The 19,041-nt window shown below is 49.0% G+C and overlaps 2 protein-coding genes across 2 annotated transcripts; one reads left to right on the plus strand and one right to left on the minus strand.

Annotated features, from left to right (window-relative positions):
- The first annotated feature begins 101 nt into the window (after positions 1–101).
- On the plus strand, positions 102–4,023 carry EMG1 (EMG1 N1-specific pseudouridine methyltransferase). Its single transcript, XM_064723793.1, has 6 exons — positions 102–265; positions 356–457; positions 780–921; positions 1,282–1,340; positions 2,792–2,941; positions 3,701–4,023. Exons 1-6 carry the CDS (start codon positions 125–127, stop codon positions 3,812–3,814), a joined length of 708 nt encoding a protein of 235 aa, XP_064579863.1. The 5' UTR covers positions 102–124; the 3' UTR covers positions 3,815–4,023.
- Positions 4,024–4,242: 219 nt separating this feature from the next.
- On the minus strand, positions 4,243–18,260 carry LPCAT3 (lysophosphatidylcholine acyltransferase 3). The gene is given in 14 exon segments (XM_064723764.1): positions 4,243–4,586; positions 4,703–4,829; positions 4,949–5,107; positions 5,641–5,788; positions 6,373–6,539; positions 6,826–6,912; positions 7,570–7,678; positions 8,089–8,267; positions 9,330–9,367; positions 9,454–9,547; positions 9,699–9,805; positions 9,924–10,031; positions 18,064–18,217; positions 18,219–18,260. Coding segments are annotated over 13 exon segments (1,509 nt in total). The 3' UTR covers positions 4,243–4,586; positions 4,703–4,712.
- Positions 18,261–19,041: the final 781 nt, after the last annotated feature.

Consider the following 19,041-nt stretch of genomic DNA (forward strand, 5'->3'; position numbering starts at 1 on the left):
CGGCCGAGGCGCTCCGGAAGCGGGTCCGGCCGGAGCCAGATAGAGGGCGCGCCCCGGCGCCATCTTGGGTGGCCGCGGCGGGAAGGGCGGGGCCGGGGCGGGGCCGGAGGGGCCGCGTGACAAAATGGCGGCGCCCAGGCGGGCACGTGGGGATGCGCGGGAGGAGGATGAGGAGGATGAAGGGCGCTCGGTGGGGGCCAAACGGCCCCGCGGGCAGCGCCGGCTCCTGGTCGTGCTGGAGGGGGCGAGCCTGGAGACCGTGAAGGTGCGGGCGGCGACCGATCGGGGCGGGTCCGGCCGGGCCGCGCTGGGGATGCTCTCGCTCCCTGCTGAACTGTCGGTGCTTTGCCCGTAGGTGGGGAAGACGTTCGAGCTGCTCAATTGCGACAAGCACAAGGCGCTGCTGCTGCGGAACGGCCGGGACCCCGGGGAGGTGCGGCCCGACATCACGCACCAGGTACCCGCGGGGTGCGGCGCGCCTCTGGCGGCCCGGGCTGCACGGGGTACCCGGCACGGCGGCTCCGGGCCATCGTCCCGAGGGTCCGCGAGTCCACTTGTGCCCCTGGAGCTCGGGGGCGAGTTTGGCCTCCCCCGCTATGCTGGTGGAGTCACTGTTTGGGTCTGGGCTTAGTTTCTTACCTTTATAGCGTTACCTCCCATAGTGGGATGAGCTTTCAGCCTCGAGACCGGTCCCTTCTGCATTTGTGGGGGCTAACGGTCAATTTTCCCTAGATTCTCTCTCCTGTGCCTTTCTACTACCGTGTGCTTTTGGCTTTCAGAGCCTCCTGATGCTGATGGACAGCCCCCTGAATCGGGCTGGGCTCCTGCAGGTTTACATCCACACCAAGAAGAATGTTCTCATTGAAGTCAATCCCCAAACCAGAATCCCAAGAACTTTTGATCGATTCTGTGGTCTTATGGGTAAGAGATCCAAACTGTACACCAGCTATAGAATAATACAGGAAGGTGGCCAGGACTGGGGGAACTTTGGGAAAAGTCAAAAACTGGCACTAGCCATAAAATGTGAAAGTGAGAGAAGAGCACAGAAGTGAAAACATCTCTCTGGGATGTTGCAGGATGCATACCCCAACCGTGTGCTCCTTAGCACAGTGGGGAGTGCCAGCAGGAGGCTGTGCTGTCAGCAAAATAAGTGTTTTCAGACTGTGATAGGAACTCTAGAGGTGGGCTTTTTGCGTAGCTCGGCTCAGGCAGAGCATGGGATTCGTGCAGCAAATCCCCACACAGCTTAAGTGATTTTTTTTCTTGTTTTCTCTTTGGCAGTTCAGCTGCTGCATAAGCTCAGTGTTAGAGCAGCTGATGGGCCTCAGAAACTGCTGAAGGTAAATACTCTGTAACTGTTCACAGCTAATGTTGCAACGTTCTAATGGCAATGCAGGAGGGATTTTTTTGTGGGGGAGGTGGTTTTTTTTTTTCGGTTGTGGGTGTGGCTGCAATTCCTTGCTAGGGGTGCTATCCCATCCTTGCAAGGGGCGCTGGTTCCAGGGGGGCTCTCCCACGTGCTACCTGGTTAGGAGCTGCTGCTGCAGGAAGGAAACCCCAAACACACCTGTCTTTGGAGCTGAGGGATCTGTTTCCTCAAGTGAGCCTGACTGCCACACCTGGACATTGACACTTTTTGGGTATAGCTTTCAAAAAGGCAGAGAGAGGTGGAAATGAAGATGTAATTAACTGGAATGGCTTCTGCAGTCACAGAGAGGAAGACTGGATTAACCACAGGGACAAAGGATTAATCATGATATCAGATTTCTCAGATGAAGAACTACCCTTGGTGCTGGAAATGCCAGAAAAGCAGCAGCCTGAGGAAGCTGATGGTGATGACACCTTGGCAGAGAGGGCTTGGCCCTAGCCAGTGCATCTGCCCAAAGACAAGGGTCAGCATGCAGGTCAGCAACACTCCCAGAAGCAAAGAAGAACTAACCATAAATTAAATGTGTGTTGTAACTTTCTTGTGAAAAATCTGGACTCCAAAGAAAGAGAGTGGTTTTAAATCCCAGCAGCAGCCTGCTTGCCAGCCAAGATGAGACAGAGTTGCCTCAAGGGAACTATAGGTCCTCCATGCCATCCCTCTGTGCCTGTTTCAAGAACATCTTCCAGCTACACACTGAGACTGGCAACACTTGGGCACACCTGCTGGGGTTTGTTCTGTCCCTGTGCCTGGGGATCCTGACCCTGCTGCCCAATGAGTCCTTCATGGCTTTTTTTGCAGGAGAAGGTGGTGTTTGGGATGCTCTTCTGGGAGCAGTGCTGTGCCTCAGCTTCTCCTGGCTATTCTATATTACCTACTGTCACTTGGAGAAGGTCTTGTGGACTTTTTTGATTTTGGATTACTCAGGAATTGCACTGCTGCTCATGGGGAGCTCTGCTACTCATTCTACTGCTCTCCACAGCCAAGGCTCATCTACCTCTACATCACCTGCATTCTGGGCATACCTCAACCCATCTGGGATTGGTTTTGCCCAAGGACCTGGGTGTACTTGGTGGGTAATCAGGGGGACAGGAAAACAGGATGTTTACCTCAAGGGGATTTGATTTTTTGGGCGAGGGCAGTCTGTGATGTTGAACTGCGTACACAGTGTTGGCTGTGGAATGACAGCACCACCAAGGACAATGAGGATGGAGTGCTCCAGATGCACCAGTCATGAGCTCCTGATGCAGCCTGCAACCAGCTGATGAATCTTCTGTTTGTTTGTTGCTTTTAGCAAACAATAGATCTAGCTATGTGTCAGGGTCTGTTACCTCTACACCCCTATTAATTTTCTGCTTTCTGCAGGTGATTAAAAACCCAGTGACTGACCATCTGCCCGTGGGCTGTATGAAGATTGGCACCTCTTTTGCAGCATCACAGGTGTCAGATCTGCGTGAGCTGGTTCCTGCAGCCGATCCAGTTGTCATCGTGGTGGGAGCCTTTGCCCACGGCTCGGTAAGTGTGTGTATCCCTCACCTGGGGCTGTGAAAAGGTTTCTGTCTTGTTCTGAATATGGAGGTTTTATCTGCCCTTTTTGGCTTGGTTTCCCCTCTACCTAGCCCCCTATTTTCCCCTGTATGCTTGTCAAAAAAGGCCCAAAACTGCAACACTTGGGACTGTTGTCCCTCCCAAGGGAAGGCTGGCAGTTTCCCTGCTGAGGAAATACTGTGCCTCTGTAGTTGTTAGTGTTGAAAGAGATCTCTCGAGATCATCTAGTCCAACCCCCTACCAAGGCAGGGTCACCTGGATCAGGTGACAGAGGAACACATCTAGGTGGATTTTGAATGTCCCCAGAGGGGGAGACTCCACAGCCTCCCTGGGCAGCCTGTTCAGTGCTCTGCCGCCCTCAGAGTAAAGAAGTTCTTCTTCATGTTGTGGTGAAACTTCTTGTGTTTTAGTTTATGGCCACTGCTCCTTGTCCTGTTGCTGGGCACCAGAGGAAAGAGTCTGGCACCACCCTCTAGGCACCCACCCTTGAGATATTTATGTGCATTAACGAGATCTCCGTTCAATCTTCCCTTCCCTAGACAAACCAGGCCCTGCAGTCTCTCCTCATAAAGATGGTTCCATGTCCCAATAATCTGTCTAGCCTCTGCTGGACCCTCTCCAGTGGCTCCTTGTCTTTCTTGTACTAATGGAGATGGGGCTCAGTGAAAACTTTTTGCAACTTGGTAATTTTTTGTTTTGTTCTATTTTCCCCTCCTCTTCTCCCAGGTCAATGTTGACTATACAGAAAAGATGGTCTCCATCAGCAACTATCCACTTTCTGCTGCCCTGACGTGTGCTAAAATTACTACTGCCTTTGAGGAAGTGTGGGGAATAGTATGAGCTGCTGCTACCGCTGTCATGACGGACTTGTATACAGTGACTTCACATTCTGGAAGGGCTCTTTGACTTGGGTGTGGACCTGGTGCATCTTTGGGCTCCTGGAAAACAATTCAACTTTGTCCTTGTAGCTTCTGAAGCAATGAGACTTTAAACAGACTGCCCCACTGACCCTTTTTCCTCCTATTAAAGGTACCTTTTTTGAGTAAAAAGCGCTCGTGAATTTTACTTTCTCATTTTTCATATGTGGGCAGGCTGGATCCCCTTATAGCAGGGGCTTGGCCCAAATTTGTCACACAGAAGTGGAATTCTTAGCTGTGCCCTGCTCACCCTGGTGTCACTCGGTCCTGTAGAATCGCCTTGCTCGGCGGCATGTGACAGTTCACACTCCCACACCGAGGCGCCCGAGAGGAAAGGAGCTGAAGCCGATGTTAAAAAGACCAGGAGCAATTTTTATCTTAGATGACAAACGTAGAAAAGTCAGAAGGTGGCTCCAATCCAACGCAGCACCTGCCGTGAGTGTGGTACAATCATGGGGTGTCAGCGGAGAGTCGAGCGCCGGCCGCGGGGCGGCAGAGATAAGGCAACGGACAGAAGGTGGAGGGGCTCAAGGAGGCTCGCTCGCATCCCCTCCTTTCGGGTCTCTGACCCTGTGCTTTCTCCTTCCCCCTCCTTGCGTTGAAAAATAGTCAGACTTCAACACAGCAAACTTGGCAGGTGATGCTTTGCTTCCGGAGTGTCAGATCAACTCCTACGAATGCACAGGTGGTACAATCTGAAAAACAGAGGTGCCCTATATTTGCTTTGGTTGATTCCATGTTTGCCTTTCACCTTGGGCTGCAGCATTGCTGCCCCACTTTACCTCCTGGTCTCTACCTCATACAGCCTTACCTTTTGGCTGTTATTCTGCTCTTTTTAGCTTTTCTTTCCGTGGCACGATTGATCTGCGAATGTAAGGCAACACCAGCAGCAAGGTGAAGAACAACACGTGGCCGAAGAAATAAATAGACCTGTACACCTGTGAAGAGAAAGGCAGGGTTGGGGATCAGCAACCAGCTTTGAGCCAAGAACCCAGGGGAGAGGATGGAGGGACCAGCGTTGACCACGTGGGGTCGTCTGTTTGTGGCTTCTAAATACCTTCATCCATTTGTCCCAGGTGAAAAGGCAGAATGGCACCAGGGAGTAACCCATGAACATCCAGTGGTTAGTCTGCTGCAGCACGTAGAAGATGGGCCGCAAGACAGTGATGGAGGCCAAAGTGCTTAGGGCAGGACTGTCCCGAACAAGGTCCATGGCCTAATTTAAAGAGAAAAACCAGAATTCTCAACAGTTGGATGTCCTGTGGCTGTATATGCAGGCTCTGGGGCCAAAGTTCTCTATCCAGCCGTGTAAAATGTGTTTTAGTAAGCAGGTAGTCCAAAAAAGTAGCTAAATCCCCTGTCCTGGCCAAAGTTTTAATTAAGAAAATACATTTTAATAAGGAATATTGTTCCTGCAGTACTAGGAGATTTAACAGAGGCATTCAGCTCATGTGTTTGTCCTCCAGTCTTTCCAGCTGCCAAGCACTTCAGCCGCCCTCTGCTCACATGCCAAGTTTTCCAGTTCTCTCCCTGTCAGCTTTTGCAAAATATTTATGGTTTGCTCACGCAGAAGGCAGCAACCTACTAAACTTGAAAACTAAACCCTGCCATGCTTGAAAATCAATTCCAAAGTAAGCAGCTGTTTTTCATATTTGATGCAAATAAAGCCTTCAGCATGGCACTTTCCAGACCCAGGGACAGAGGCTAACACAGGCCCCCCTGTTCTGGTAAGTCAGACAAAAAGCACACCTGTCTTTCCACGATGACTATCAGCAGCTCCATCTGAAAGCACACCAGGTAGCCAGAGTGCAGCCCGTGCCAGATGGCCAGGAAGAACAGGGCCAGGGCCTGTGACAGCAGTTTGTTGCCCAGGAACTTCAGGCGCTTGAAGATGTAGCTAGAGCAGAAAAGAAACAAAGTGCTTGCAGGTTATCCTCTGCCCTCCCCTGCTGTGTCAGGGATGAAGGGCCCAGGGGACCCAATGCCTTTGCACGCCCCATGCTGGCAGGAACAGCATGACCCGGGCAAAACCTACATCCAAACAGTCTTAAAGAAATCCCAGCTATAAGGGAGAGGGGGTGTCAGGACATACAACTTAGCTGTGGGTCCCAGCAAGCGCTGAACCAAAACCCATCTGAGTTTGGAGTGGGGAGCACCAAGAGCTATGATGCAGGAAGCAGCTCTGTGGCTGGCTGAGCAGGCAGGCAGCCCCAAGGGCTTGCAGTAGTCCCATTCTAGTCTCTGCTGCCATCAGCTGCTTGCCTTTATTAATGAACTGCCATTCCAGGTGAATTAATAGAGCTCTCTGACCCAGCACCCCAATAACCTGTTTCTAAGGGCACAGCAGCAAAACATGGGAAAAGGTGCACAAACTGAAAACTGGCAGATTGTTCCTCTAGTGCTCCTGCTTAGCCTAAGGTCTTGGTTCTGCTGGCAGAACAGAATTGACACATTATAGAAGGAGAATTTTGTCCTGCTCACCGGGCCACCCAAGCATTGGTGTTGATGTTGAAAGAAGCAATGGTCCCTGTGAACAAAGGTGTTGTCTCATACAGCCAGACCTTCATGTTGGCACAGGCATTCCACAAAGGTTTTCCATTCTGGTCTTTCCCATTGTACCCCAGACCAACAAGGATGCAGACACCTTCCTGTCAGAAAATGCATAAGAAAGACAAGATGAAAATATTGCCCTATTTTTGCTGGAGAAGCAGAGCTGAGGAAGTGCTGACTATCACTGTGTTCAGAGCATCACTACAGATGGAACATATGGATTAAGAACTGCCTTTTGGTTAGCTAGCCTTTGCTAACTTAAAGCAAGCTGAACTGACTGCAATGATTTCCAGATATTTGGATTTCTTCCATTTAGTGCTAAGTCTAAGAGGCTTGGACCTTTATTCATTTGTCTTTTGCTTCTGGAACGACATCTAGACTCACCGTAACAAGCCAGCAAGTTACGTATTTGTAGAGTATAATTTTGCCCCAGATCAATATGTAACCACAACGGAACCAGAAAGGCTTCTCCTGCAGAGATAAGAGAGAAACAGAGTAAAAATAAAACCTGGAGTTGAGTGGCCATTATGACACAAGGTATTTCATCACCGTCTTTTGTTTAATCTGTGTTAAGACATACGGGCTGGGCTGCCAGGCTTATGCAAACTTAACACATCATTCTCTTTCCTTTGGTAATATTTTGCTATACTGAAATAGGTAGAGTTTGGGAAGACTCTGGGATTAGCATAATCAAAATGCTTGCTTATAATCTGCCAGTAGGAATTATTTGTTAGGAGCTTTCCAAGAACGTCAAAGATTATGGTAAGCCTTACGAGTTACTCTAGTGAAATTCTTTGCACATAATGGTTAAATGGAAAGTCATTAAAAGGTCATAAAATACATATGAAAACCAACAGCAGCATTTAAGATCAATTATCTATTTGTAAAAGCTTTCATTTGTTTCAGTTCTGCTCAACAGATTCCTGTTCTGCATCAGGTGGAATCATCACAACAGGCAGTAAAGCCAAATTAGCTGTGGAAAATCTTATCACTATTTGCTGACTTATTTTTAAATTGAGGCAAAAATAAAAACAAAGCAATAAAAAAAATAATTCCACTCTTGTAGATGCAGTGCCCACCAGAGAAGCAGAATTCTTCCCCACCCCACAAGGCCAAGTGAATACATACCATATAGTCATCTGAGGTGAGGTACTCGTCAGAGATGTATGGGCTCGACAAGGTGTAGGTTACCAGAAACAAGAGACCCAGGCTCAGGCGCTTGAGAGCAGGCACAAAACTGAGAAAGAAAAATACCAAGGTCAAGGAAATGCCTTGGAAAGAGACCATCAAACTCATAGTTTTAAAAACAAGAGGTGGAGAGGAGGAGGTGGGGGAAACAGCGACAGGGAGTCACGACATTCCACTGCAGCAGCTGCCTCCATTTGGAAGCTGGGATGCAAACATCACCAGGTTGGAACTGAGTCTGTACTAAAGATGTCAAATGGTTGTTGATGTTCATGCCCTGGAACAATGCTGGGACGTTAAGCAGAGTTACGAGAGACTTTTGAAAGACTGCCTTGTCTCATAGATCACTCCTGGCCACAGTAGTTCTGTGTCCAGGTAAGAAGGCAGTCTGCTGCAGGGAATGTGGAGGAGTCGGCATTCTAGGATCATAGGAAAGGGAGAAGCCAAGCAGCTTTGTATTACCTATTGGGTCTCTGGCCTGGAACGTCAGTCATCTCACCCCTTGCCAGTTTCTGATAGTCTGTCATGGAGAACTGAGGCCCAACCATGAAGGCACCATAGAAATAGGAGAATCCTGAGACCTCCAGCAAGGTAGGAACCCCCCGAACAGCAAATCGCCGCTGCTCAGGGGTCAGGAACTCCTGCACCAAAGGGAGTGGCATTAACATCATCCCAGGGGTTTCATCCAGCTCTGGATATTATGTCCTCACCCTGCCTCCTTACTGGTTTTCAGTTTCTTTTTTGTTTCAGTTCTTGCTCCCCATGGACATGGAACTTTACACTTTGTACTTCATGTCCATTCCTCTCCCCAGCCCCTCTCTATGCCCACTCCCTCCAAACAGCAACAAGATCCAATGGTTGAAACCAGTTGCACAGGTCTCTATTCCCAAATAAGCTCCCAGCATGGAAGGGATCCGCTGACATGCATCCCTGGCAGCAGAGTAGGCACAGTAGGAGCACTGCAGTATCTGACCTATTCCAGTCCCTGGCTGCAATTCCATGTACTCTCCCAAGATCTTATTGTGCTACAAATCCTACTTCTTGATGGCAAAATTGTTTTTAAATACTTGAAGCTTCAGCTCAGGAAGTTTCATCTTGACCTCATTTTCCTGCAGTCAGCGGTGATTCCATGGATGCTACAGACTTGGTCAGGCCTCAAACAGGAGATGGGGAATGCAGGTACTTGGAGCAGGATTTGAGGGACTGTAGCATGTGTAGTGCCCTCTCCCACATACTGTGCTGTGCAATTCTCTGTTTCTCTGAGCTTAAAAACGGGGTCCTAACAAATGGTAAAGGGCAACCGTTGACAAGCACATGGTAAAGACTAATCAAAGGAAAGGAAGATGGGAACTGAGATCCGGTACTGATTGTCTGCAAGTTAAAGCTATGCTACCCACAAGACACAAAGCATCAGGGATTGGGAATCTAAAGCAATAGATTTGGGGGAAGGAGATGGTGGGAAATTTGGAAGGGTACAGAGTAATATTCTGACATAACTGGAACAACTTCTGTCCATCTCTAATCACTACTGTCTCTGTTCCAGTCTAGAATTCAGTGCCCTCAAACACTCCCAGGGGCTCCCCTCTCAGCTGTGGCTTTTACCTAACACTGCAGCTTGCTAACTCACATCCTTTGAACTTGATTTTCTGATCTCTAGCTCACTGGGACAGCATGGAATGATGGAGAAATGGTGTCTAACTCACCGGATCTTTTCCTCCATCATAGTAATCAATGGCCAGACCTAGAGGTGAGAAACAGTGAAAACTTGAAGCCCTGGGATGGGCACAGGTTGCAGAGTGTAAGAAAGAGAAGAGAGGTGTCACTCACCAATCAACTTAAGTGTCAAAACACAATGTGGCATTGTCCACTTGATGTCATAATGCTCTGTGGCTGTGAAGTAATATCCAGCCATAAGGTATGTCTGAAAGAAACCATTGTTTGGGTTATTCAAACTAATTCCTCCAGCTGGTTTTGATCTGCCTCCACTTTTCCACCCACAGTTGCTACTGAAGTGCTAAACTGAGCAGAGGCCTCCCTTCTACAAACCCAGGGACTAAAAAAGGAGGGTTTACCATCTGAAAGAGAAAGGTGGTGATGACGGCAGTGATTGTGCGACCCATTAGTCTCAGGATCAGGAACTGGATTAGGACACATATCAGGGAGTGAAAAAACTGCGTCCCTGTGGGCAGGAAAAAGAAAGAGAGAGATGAGAAATAGAAATTAGATCTATAGGTGCTCCCTCCCAAATTGCAGCATGCCCTGGGCCAGGCAGCTCTCTCTTCCCAACCTCAGCTTACCAAAATTGAAGTAAGCAATTGAGAGTCCTGTGAACACGTTGTAGAGGTGAACGAGGTAGGTCTCCTTCTGGAAGAGGAAGTAGCGCTGGAACAAGGCAAAAGGATATCCTGAGAGAAAAAAATAAAAGGAAGAGTTGTAAATAAGCTTAGACAAGTATTTGTCATGAACCAAACTACAGTTTTTCTGAACATGTACTTTGCATCACACATTATCAACACAGGGCATAGTGTTAATTCCTGATACTGCATTTGCATCTTGGGAGACAGACTCCAGATGAATTACTCTGTACAGAAGAAAATACTTTAATGGGAACATAATTATAGCAAAACTGACATTGAAGTGCAAAAAATTACAGGATTACATTTTCTGGCCTCATTCAATATATGAGATGGATAATGCTTAAATACATGAATCACACTTTAGCCTGTGATTCATTTCCAAATTATGTGACAAACACAATGAACATGGCAAGAAGCTAGATTAAAAAAAAAAAAAAAAAAAGGGAGGAGGAAGAGAAAAACTTTATGGTTAATACCATTACAATGTCCAAAAAACCTCAGTCCTACTCCCACCTCAATGAGTTCTTTCAGCTTTAATTTCAGATCTCCTCAGGTGACCTCCAGTAAGATACTCTCGGTTTTCTAACTCTGCAACTTTGGATTTGCATCTGATTTGTGAACTACTGGGTACACAAAGCTGTAACTAAAATCACTGGTACTACTCATGTGGTATTTTTGGAAAAAAAAAATCAGTCAGAAGCATTTCATATGGAGCAGCTAAGAAAAGTGGAAGGGTTTTTTTCCTTGCATTTTCTGTGAGGTAACTCCTAGTCTAAGTTAGGAATGCCTCCAGATTATTCATCTGTGGCTCGAGTGAGAAGTAAATATTTGTGAAGCACTCTGGTAGTACAGTGAGAAGCGTCACACAGAACACCACAATTCAATTAAATTCTGTTGTCTAGGTGAGTTTCATGAAGCATGCAATAAGCACTGCCACATAGCAGACAGTAAATATAATAAGTCTTAATGCACAGTGGCACAGGAAGTGTTGCAATTCCCTTTTCTAAAGGCATGTGCAGAAGGCACTGAACTGGGATACAAGAAGCCACTTTAATTCTGGCATCTTGTAACTTTATTGCTCTGCTTTGCAGGCGTGTCCTCTTATGCTGCTAAGAAAAAGGGGAAATTCATCACGTCCCACAATACTGGCATCCACACTACTCATCATCCTGGCTGAGATCAGGAGCAGTGGATGGAGCTCTGCTACCTGCACTAATGGAGCAGCAGTAGCAGGAGGTGGTCATGTTTTATAGGGAGCAGTAATAAAAGGTGATGAAATGCACATTCTGCCGAGAAGTGTATGATGGATGGAAGGCTTCCAACAAGCAAGGCCAAGTCTAGTCACTACCGTGAGAGGAAATGAGAAACTCTGTCATGTTATTTAAGTACATGTCTGGCAGTGCTCACAGGCTGGAGCCATTTTAAGGCCCTCTCCAACCCCACAAATCCCTTGGGAGGGAGCCCTGCAGTTGGGGACTTTGGGGCTCTTTTCTAGATCCTTTTGTGCTCATGTTCTGCTGCATCCAGGTGTGTACCTGCCGCCTCCTGAAACCGAGCTGCTGCTCCCCATTTCCTCAGCCTCCTGCCACCCCTCTTTTGGTTTTCCCTGCCTCCTTGTTGCTATTCCTTCCTCCTTTTGTGTCCCATGCCGGTTTCCACACCACAGGCTGCTTTCTGGCCAGCCCCACATACCACGGCTCTCTGCTCCCAGAGCCTGGCAACCTCCCTCCTGCACATCCAGCCTGCTCTCCCTTCCAAAGCAGCAGCTCCAAACTCCCCTACAAAATGCCTTACCCTGACCATGCCTCTCCCTTCCCGCTCTTCCATGCTTTTTACACAGCCCACTTCTGTCCCGTTCCACCCCCACTGCTGGCCTGAACACTAGCTGAGGGGGAAAGAGGGAATTGGCAAAGAGAGTTCATCACACGGGCTCTCTGGGGATACAGGAGTAACTCAAAGAATTAGAGCAATTCACATGATTAAGGAAAAAAAAAAGAAAAAAAGTAGTATTTTCTACTGGCCTTTTACTCAGAAACATACAAATGGGGATTCTTTGTTCATGAGCCAATCTTCCTGCTGAAGTTTAAAAAAACATAGGAAGAATTGGCTTTGAGAAATAGAAAGTGGTAAAAAATATGAAGTTTTATTAGATCAAAAGTTTAAAAGCTGAGGTTTAGTGTGGAAAAATGTTTCCCCCTTCTGAGCAAAGGGGAGAAAAAATCAGAAATACAGGCAAAGCACAATTGACTGCTGTTCATCAATATGCATGGTTTAAAACCTTCCTTTTAAAGAGTCTCCCACTCTCTTAAAAACCACTAATATTTTGCAAACCAGTCAATTTCTACCATTTTTTTCCCTCTAGCCATTTCTATAGACATAATTAAAGTATGACTGAATACTATAATGTAACTAGTGTTCCTACTCTTTCTGAGACCTGTCTCATTTGTCAGCTGTGCTCCTTTTTAGCTCTAACCAGGAGATCATGTCATGGTTTGGGTAATGCTGCTCTGAAGGAAAAAGAATGATGAACCCTTGCAAATAGAGAGTTACTAATAATACACACTGCATCCATGGTTTTAGAAACTATAAACTTTAACCCTGGTCTTGCACTACGTGGCTGCTGTTCCAGTCCAAAGTCACAACATCAGCCTAAATTCTTCTGATATGTAGAGTAACTTGTCAGCACTCTGGACTGCAGTTTACCTACAGTTTTGTTGCATGGGATAATTTTCTCAGTTTTACAACTGGGCCAGTTGCATGCTGCTGATACAAACTTTAACCTCCAAACAGCAGTGGGTAGCAATGGTCATCCTGATGTAGCCCGTGCCCTTCTGAACACTGATAAACTATCTGTTAAACAACAAACAATTCCTGCTGATAACAACACCAGTACTCCTGCCCTACTACCATGTCCCTGAAGCAGCCTGAATTAGCAGAGCAGCTTTTGGAGCTGTGGTTGCCTTCTGGCAAGCTGGATGGCACCTTTGGATATGCCAGCAGCAGGAAACGCTGCGCTGCTTTGCTTCTGCCATTCAGAGCAACAGGACAAGAGTCCCTGCTCCCTGCTGCCAGGAGGCTCTGCCCAGCAGCTCCCACTCTGCCAAACTCCCCTTTCACGGCTCCCTAAGCAGAGTGGATGAAGCAGAGTGGGAAAGTGGCTGTAAAACTCCTGGAGAAAACAGCAGGGAACCTCTGATCCAAACTCATTCTTCCCTATGCACCACAGAGCTGAAAAACAGCCTGCACACAGCGCTGGGTTTTCCCTCTAGACACACACTTTCTATAGAATGGAATTAGCAACTGAGATTATTTTTATTGTTTTACTTGACAGGAAGAAGAGGATGATCTCTGGTTAAGAGAACCATGGAGACAGAAGGAAAGGACAAGCTCAGCTTCTTGGCCATGGCCATTTGGGAGAGCAATGGGCCACTGCACAAAGCCCAGCTTGTCCACAAATGCAAGAATCTAATTGAGCAAAAGAAGTTAAATCATCAAGAAGGTGGATTAGGCAGGAGAAAAGTTCCACTAATCTCAAGCAAAAATAGTACTGTCAAGTTTGCCATCTTCTGGACTGGGTGATTAAGATGCTTCTCTTTTTCCAGAGATAAAGCTGCAAATAAGAACAGCAGAAAGATTCTTTTCATCTCTGCTCCCTTTATTTCCCCTTTGATATGCTCTATCTCATCTTCAAGCTTTCCTCTTCTCCCTTTTTTGCTGAACATTTAACTCCTCCTTTGTTAACATCCAACAAGGCAATTGTCTCCATTTTTTTATAAGAATGCTAAAACTAAAAGGAATGGGACAACAGGGAAAAAAAGTGTTGAAATATCAGCCTTACCTAATATTTTAACTCCAAAGCTATTCCTTTCTGTTTCTAACACTGCAGAAGTGCCACACCTTGTTAAACACTAGGTGCATAAACATGAGTATTTTAATTCAGCTCAGGAGTTTACCTTGAAAGTCCACTTCTGGTGCTTTAGTTTGCATAACAAAACATGTCTCAAAGCATGTGAACAGGGCTCTCTTCACACGAACTGAACTGAAAACACACTGTGACAGGGCTGGTTTTATGGGAGGACATTGCTGCCTCTTAAAACTTTTCCCATCCTTTACCCATCAGAATCAGTTGCTCACAGGGCCTTGCAGAAAGGTTCCTGCTTGGCTGAGCAGCTGGGAATTTGATTTGGGATACGTCAGCAGCTTTGGGTGGCCACAAGAATTTCACTGAGCCTAAAAACCTTCAGGATGCAGGGAGCACGAAGCAGAGTATGTAAAAAAAATGATGAGAGGTAGAAGAGGGGGAGAGAAGACAACTTGCAAGTGAAGCAGCAGGTTTCTGGCACCCATTGGGTAAGAATGTGTTACTTTCTGCAGGTCCCTGCTATGTCCATGGAATGAAAGAACACTTTCTCAGTGCTTTTCCTGGCAGGTCTGGGCAAACCAGCAGGGTCATTTCTGGCTCAGGGCTGTAAACAGCATGTTGGCTTCCCTCCATATTATGCAGGTAGCTCACAAGGCACTGTGTAATATTATGTTAAGATAAATAGCTTTAATTCTTTGGGATTGTACAGCCATGCAAGAAACATGAGCAACATAAAGTATTAAATACGCAGTGCCATAAGGCCTCCTGCACCTGGCTTTTGCTTTGAGCAGTGCCAGCAGGAGAGAAATGTGTCCCCTCTCATGTGAGGGCAGGAGCAGCAGCACAGAAACCCTGTTATCTCCTTCACACCACTGGAGCAGCTCCAGTGGGAACACTGGGACCTACTGAAGAGTGCAAGCTGGAGTTCATCTCTCAAAGACATTCTCGCACGACTGACAGATATAAGTGTACTGATATATCACTATTTTTATTGTGGCAGGGTCCAGAATTGTGCTTCAGGTATTCCTGCTGCTGGTACTGCTGCCAAATTGCAAATTACTTTCTTCAAAGGTTGTCTATGCAAATTTTTACGTGGGGAAGTCTGCAGTAAGTTCTTCATCTTGTACAATCCAGGTAAGGGACTCTATTCTAGCTGTAGTCTCTACTTCAAAATTGCAACATGCATAAACCTGTCTCTGATTTAAATACAAAACTGTGACTAAAATCCCCATAATTTGCTCAGCAATGTGCTGTTACTTGTTCACTGAAACAACGTGGTGCTCTTTAGGACTACTCTAGTTTTAGTTCTTGAATGTTTTTTCTCCTTCTCTTGTTCTCTCCTGTATTTAATTTTTTTTCAGTCATGTCAGAATGCCAACAGCTTTAAATGACCTCTTTTGGTTATTTCAGATCATTACTAAGCAAACACTTATCCTGAATCAAGAGACTAAATTCAGACTATTTTTTCAACAATAATTCAGCTTTCTTCAGAAATCAATGTAAGAAGTTGAAAAGTCCTTTGTGATTCTTCCTCTTTTTCAGAAGACTATTTTTACCCGTTTGTGGTGATCCTCTGAAAGTGAAACCCTAGAAACTGTTGTCACAGTAAAACTGCACAGTGTAGATGGGAAACTGCATCACAGAGGAAGAAATAGGCAACGACTTTTTAGTCCATCTTTGGAACTATGCTTCACCCTCATGGCCTTGTCCTGAAATAATTCAGCAGTATTAACTGCAGCCAACAAAAATAGTTTTCTTCCTGAATCTTTGTAAACACCTGAAATGGAGGAAGCGAAGGAAAAGCCATACTTAACGTCCTAATGCCACTTCCAGCTTCTAGAAATGCCTTTCATTTATACCCCATGCCATCCTCTGAAGTGGTCATCAGCACTAGCTGCATTACCAGTGAGATTAAAAGGATTGTAAACTAAGCTGCAATTAAATGAACATTTCTTTGTGCGGGGCTAAGGAACTCCTCTCACTCTCCTCTCATGTTGCTCTGGAGTGGTGTTTGGCCCTTCCTTTTAAAGTCATGGTACAGGTATAATGCTTTCCCACCCAGTGCTCACCCATCCATTAAACAGGAGAGCTGGAGTCAGTCCCCTCTGCCTGAGTGGTTCAACCTACATGACCTGCAGGAGTGCCAAACTGCAGGCAAGGCTGTTTTGCATGCCCTGAAGCCCTCTGTCTGAAGTTATGCCTGCCACTGCATCTAATTAAAAGATACTGAGCTAGGGAGGAAGGACAGGGGAAAGTGCAGCTCAAGCCTCCTGCTTTGGTTTATCCATTTGAGGCATGCAGGGCAGAGATGTGAGCGGTCCTCTGGACCCTGCTTCCCAGAATTTTAATACAAATTCTAAAGATCCACTGAGGCTATGTAAAACAGATAGTGGTCTACCTTGGGAAGAGACACTGTGGCATCCCAGTGGCTCACTGTCGACACTGCACACGGAACATTTGTAACAGCACACAGGAGTCTCACGCTTCCTTAATCTGCTGACTGCAGCAGGCAGCTCTTATCATCATCAGGACAGTAATTATCTGCTGTTCATTTCAAAGAACTGGTGCTGCACACCCACAAGACGCTGAGCAGGAAACACCCTCCCAAATGTTGTGTCCCCAGCTTACTGCTAGCAAGAAGCAACTCTGAGAGTACGGTGGTGGTGCATTCTGCAGAGCCACCTCTGCTGCTGTGGCTGCCTCCACACACACTTTCTAGGACCTTTTCTGCATCAGCACTCGTTAGACTGGTCCCTTGGTTGATCCGGGTGACTAACCTCGCAGCGAGGTATCTGCCTTTTCTGGTTTAGGTTTCTGCCAAACACGTAAATTCAATCAGAGCGCAATTAAAGGACCAGAGGGAGACGTGGGAGAAAGGAAAGCAGGACTTTTCTCGTTTGGAGGTGGGGAGCTGCTAGACTAATTAACGCTAACTTGTATGCATGTCCTGTGTGTTTCCTAATTCTTCATTTTTTCTTGGTAGAAGTTTGGTTTAACAAACTTCTACGTTGAGTTCTAAACGATAACCAGTTTGGTCTCCTGTATCGACCCTTCATGGGAAGAATGTTTGGGTCAGTTTGATCTCACACATCATAAACTAAATCAGGCAGAAATAAGTCTGGTGCAGACCATGGTTATGAAGTGACACAGTTTTTCTTGCTTGCGTTTCCTTTAAAAATATTGCACTTCTAGTTAGCCAAAGCAACTTTATTGTGACAAATTACACAGTCGTGGCTGTATCACTTCGAATACACTTTCAGGTTCAGAGGAAAGCTTGTATTTCTTTCCTGCTAGGTGACTACACCACCAAATGCTTTCACAACCCAAAGTTTCCCTGAGCATCTGCAGAGATTTACACAGATAGCATGTATACACACACTTGAATTAATGTTTTGGGAGCTACAACCTCCCCCTCAATCGCCAGCCCACATCACAACTCCAGCCCTGCCTTAACCATTTCGCACGGAACTCAAGCATCTCGTGTTTACATAAGCGCAGGCACCCTGTGTTTTGCAACACGCCTCGCGCTGCAGGTGGAGCGCAGGACATCACCCCAGTTCTCCTGGCACGGAGCTGGAAGGTTTTGCCAGCCTGCCCGGTAGTGCCCCGGTGACACGCCTCTCCCTCACGGTGCCACCACCGCCGCACACACGGGTGATGTCCCCGGACAGCGATGTCCCTGCACTCGGACAGGGCAGCACTGATGGGCAGCGGAGAGCCCGGAGCGGACAGCCCTGCGGACACCCGCGCACGGGGCACGGGATGCACACGCATCACCGGCCACTCACGGGACAATCCCAAACAAAGTTCCTGCGCCCGGGACACGGACCCAAATCGGGGTCTCTCGCAGGCTCCTCCTCGCCCCGCGTCCACAGGCGGCCTGCCAGGACCGCACCCCGACCTCCCGCGGGGAAACCCAGCGGGGTCCCTGCGCGCCGGGCGGGCGGGGGCTGGCGGGGCGGCCGCAGCGGGGGCACTTCGCGGGCTGCCGGCCGGGACGGGCGGTGCCGATGCCCGCGGCATCCCGCCCGCCGGTTCGGCGAGCACACGTGGCCTGGCGCGGCGGCGCTGGCACAGGTGCGGCTCCGTGCGGGCGAAGCCATGCCCGGTCCCGGCCCCCGCGCAGCACGGCACGGCGGCGGCGGGGTCGCCCGTTCCCCCGGCGGGCGAGGAGCCCCGCCCGGAGCGCCAGCCCCGTCTCCCCCCGCCTTGCCTTACCCATGAGGATGGAGAGGATGAGGCGCAGCGCCTGCTCCGAGGAGCCCAGGGCCTCGGCCAGCCCCGCCAGGCTCCAGCCGGACCCCGCCACCGCCATCTTCGCCACCGGCCGCCCCGCCGGCCGGTCGCGCCCCGAACCCGGCAGCGGCACCAGCCACCGCGGCCCCCGCACCGCGCGCGGCCCCCTGCGCGCCCATTGGCTGCGGCGCGCCCGGCCCCGCCCCGCCGCGCCTGCCATTGGGCAGCGGTGGCAGCGGGGCAGGGCCCTGCGCGCACTAAGGCAAAGGTTACCCGCGAGTGGGCGGTGACGCGAGCTGGCCTCGTCGGCCAATGATTGGGGGAACGGCGGCCGGGGGCGGGGCCGGGGGCCCGGCGGGGCGGGGCCGGGAGGGCGGGGCGGGGCGCGGCTCCCGATTGGCTGCGGCGGGACAGGAGAGCGGCGGGGCGGGTCGGGGGTTATTCGCGGACACGAGGCGCGCGCGAGGAGGGCGGGAGCGGCAGCGGCGCGTGGGCCACGCTCGGGGCCCTCAGCCAGGGTCTGGGTCTGGGTCCGGGTCCGGGTCCGGGTCCGGGTCCGTGCCTGGGCCCGGGTCCATGCCTGGGCCCGAGCCTAACTCTGGGTCCTGGTGTAAGCCCAAGCCCGGCTCTGGGTCTGGGTGTAAGCTGAGCTTAGCTCTGGGTCTGGGTGTGAGCCCGAGACCAGCTCTGGGTCTGGGTGTGAGTCCGAGTCCGGCTCTGAGTCTGGGTGTAAACCTGAGCCTAACTCTGAGTCTGGGTTTAAGCCTGAGCCTAACTCTGAGTCTAGCTCTGCTGCATGGCTCTGGCTCCTGAGTACTGGCTGTGGCTTTGGCCCCGACCTCAGTCGTGGCCTTGGCCACAGCCCCGTCCCTGTCCTTGGCCTCAGCCTCTGCCTCAGCTTCATCTTCAGCGCTGCTGAAGCTCCCCGACCCTGCCAGGTCCCGCTGCCCCAGGGGCTCC

This window comes from Zonotrichia leucophrys, chromosome 1 (genome assembly GCF_028769735.1).
Source record: "Zonotrichia leucophrys gambelii isolate GWCS_2022_RI chromosome 1, RI_Zleu_2.0, whole genome shotgun sequence".
Taxonomy (NCBI): domain Eukaryota; kingdom Metazoa; phylum Chordata; class Aves; order Passeriformes; family Passerellidae; genus Zonotrichia; species Zonotrichia leucophrys.

Coding starts and splice junctions, on each gene's coding strand:
- EMG1 (XM_064723793.1), top strand. CDS start 125: ATGGCGGCGCCCAGGCGGGCACGTGGGGATGCGCGGGAGGAGGATGAG. Junction 458..779: donor GGCCCGACATCACGCACCAG/GTACCCGCGGGG, acceptor TTTGGCTTTCAG/AGCCTCCTGATGCTGATGGA. Junction 1,341..2,791: donor GGCCTCAGAAACTGCTGAAG/GTAAATACTCTG, acceptor TGCTTTCTGCAG/GTGATTAAAAACCCAGTGAC.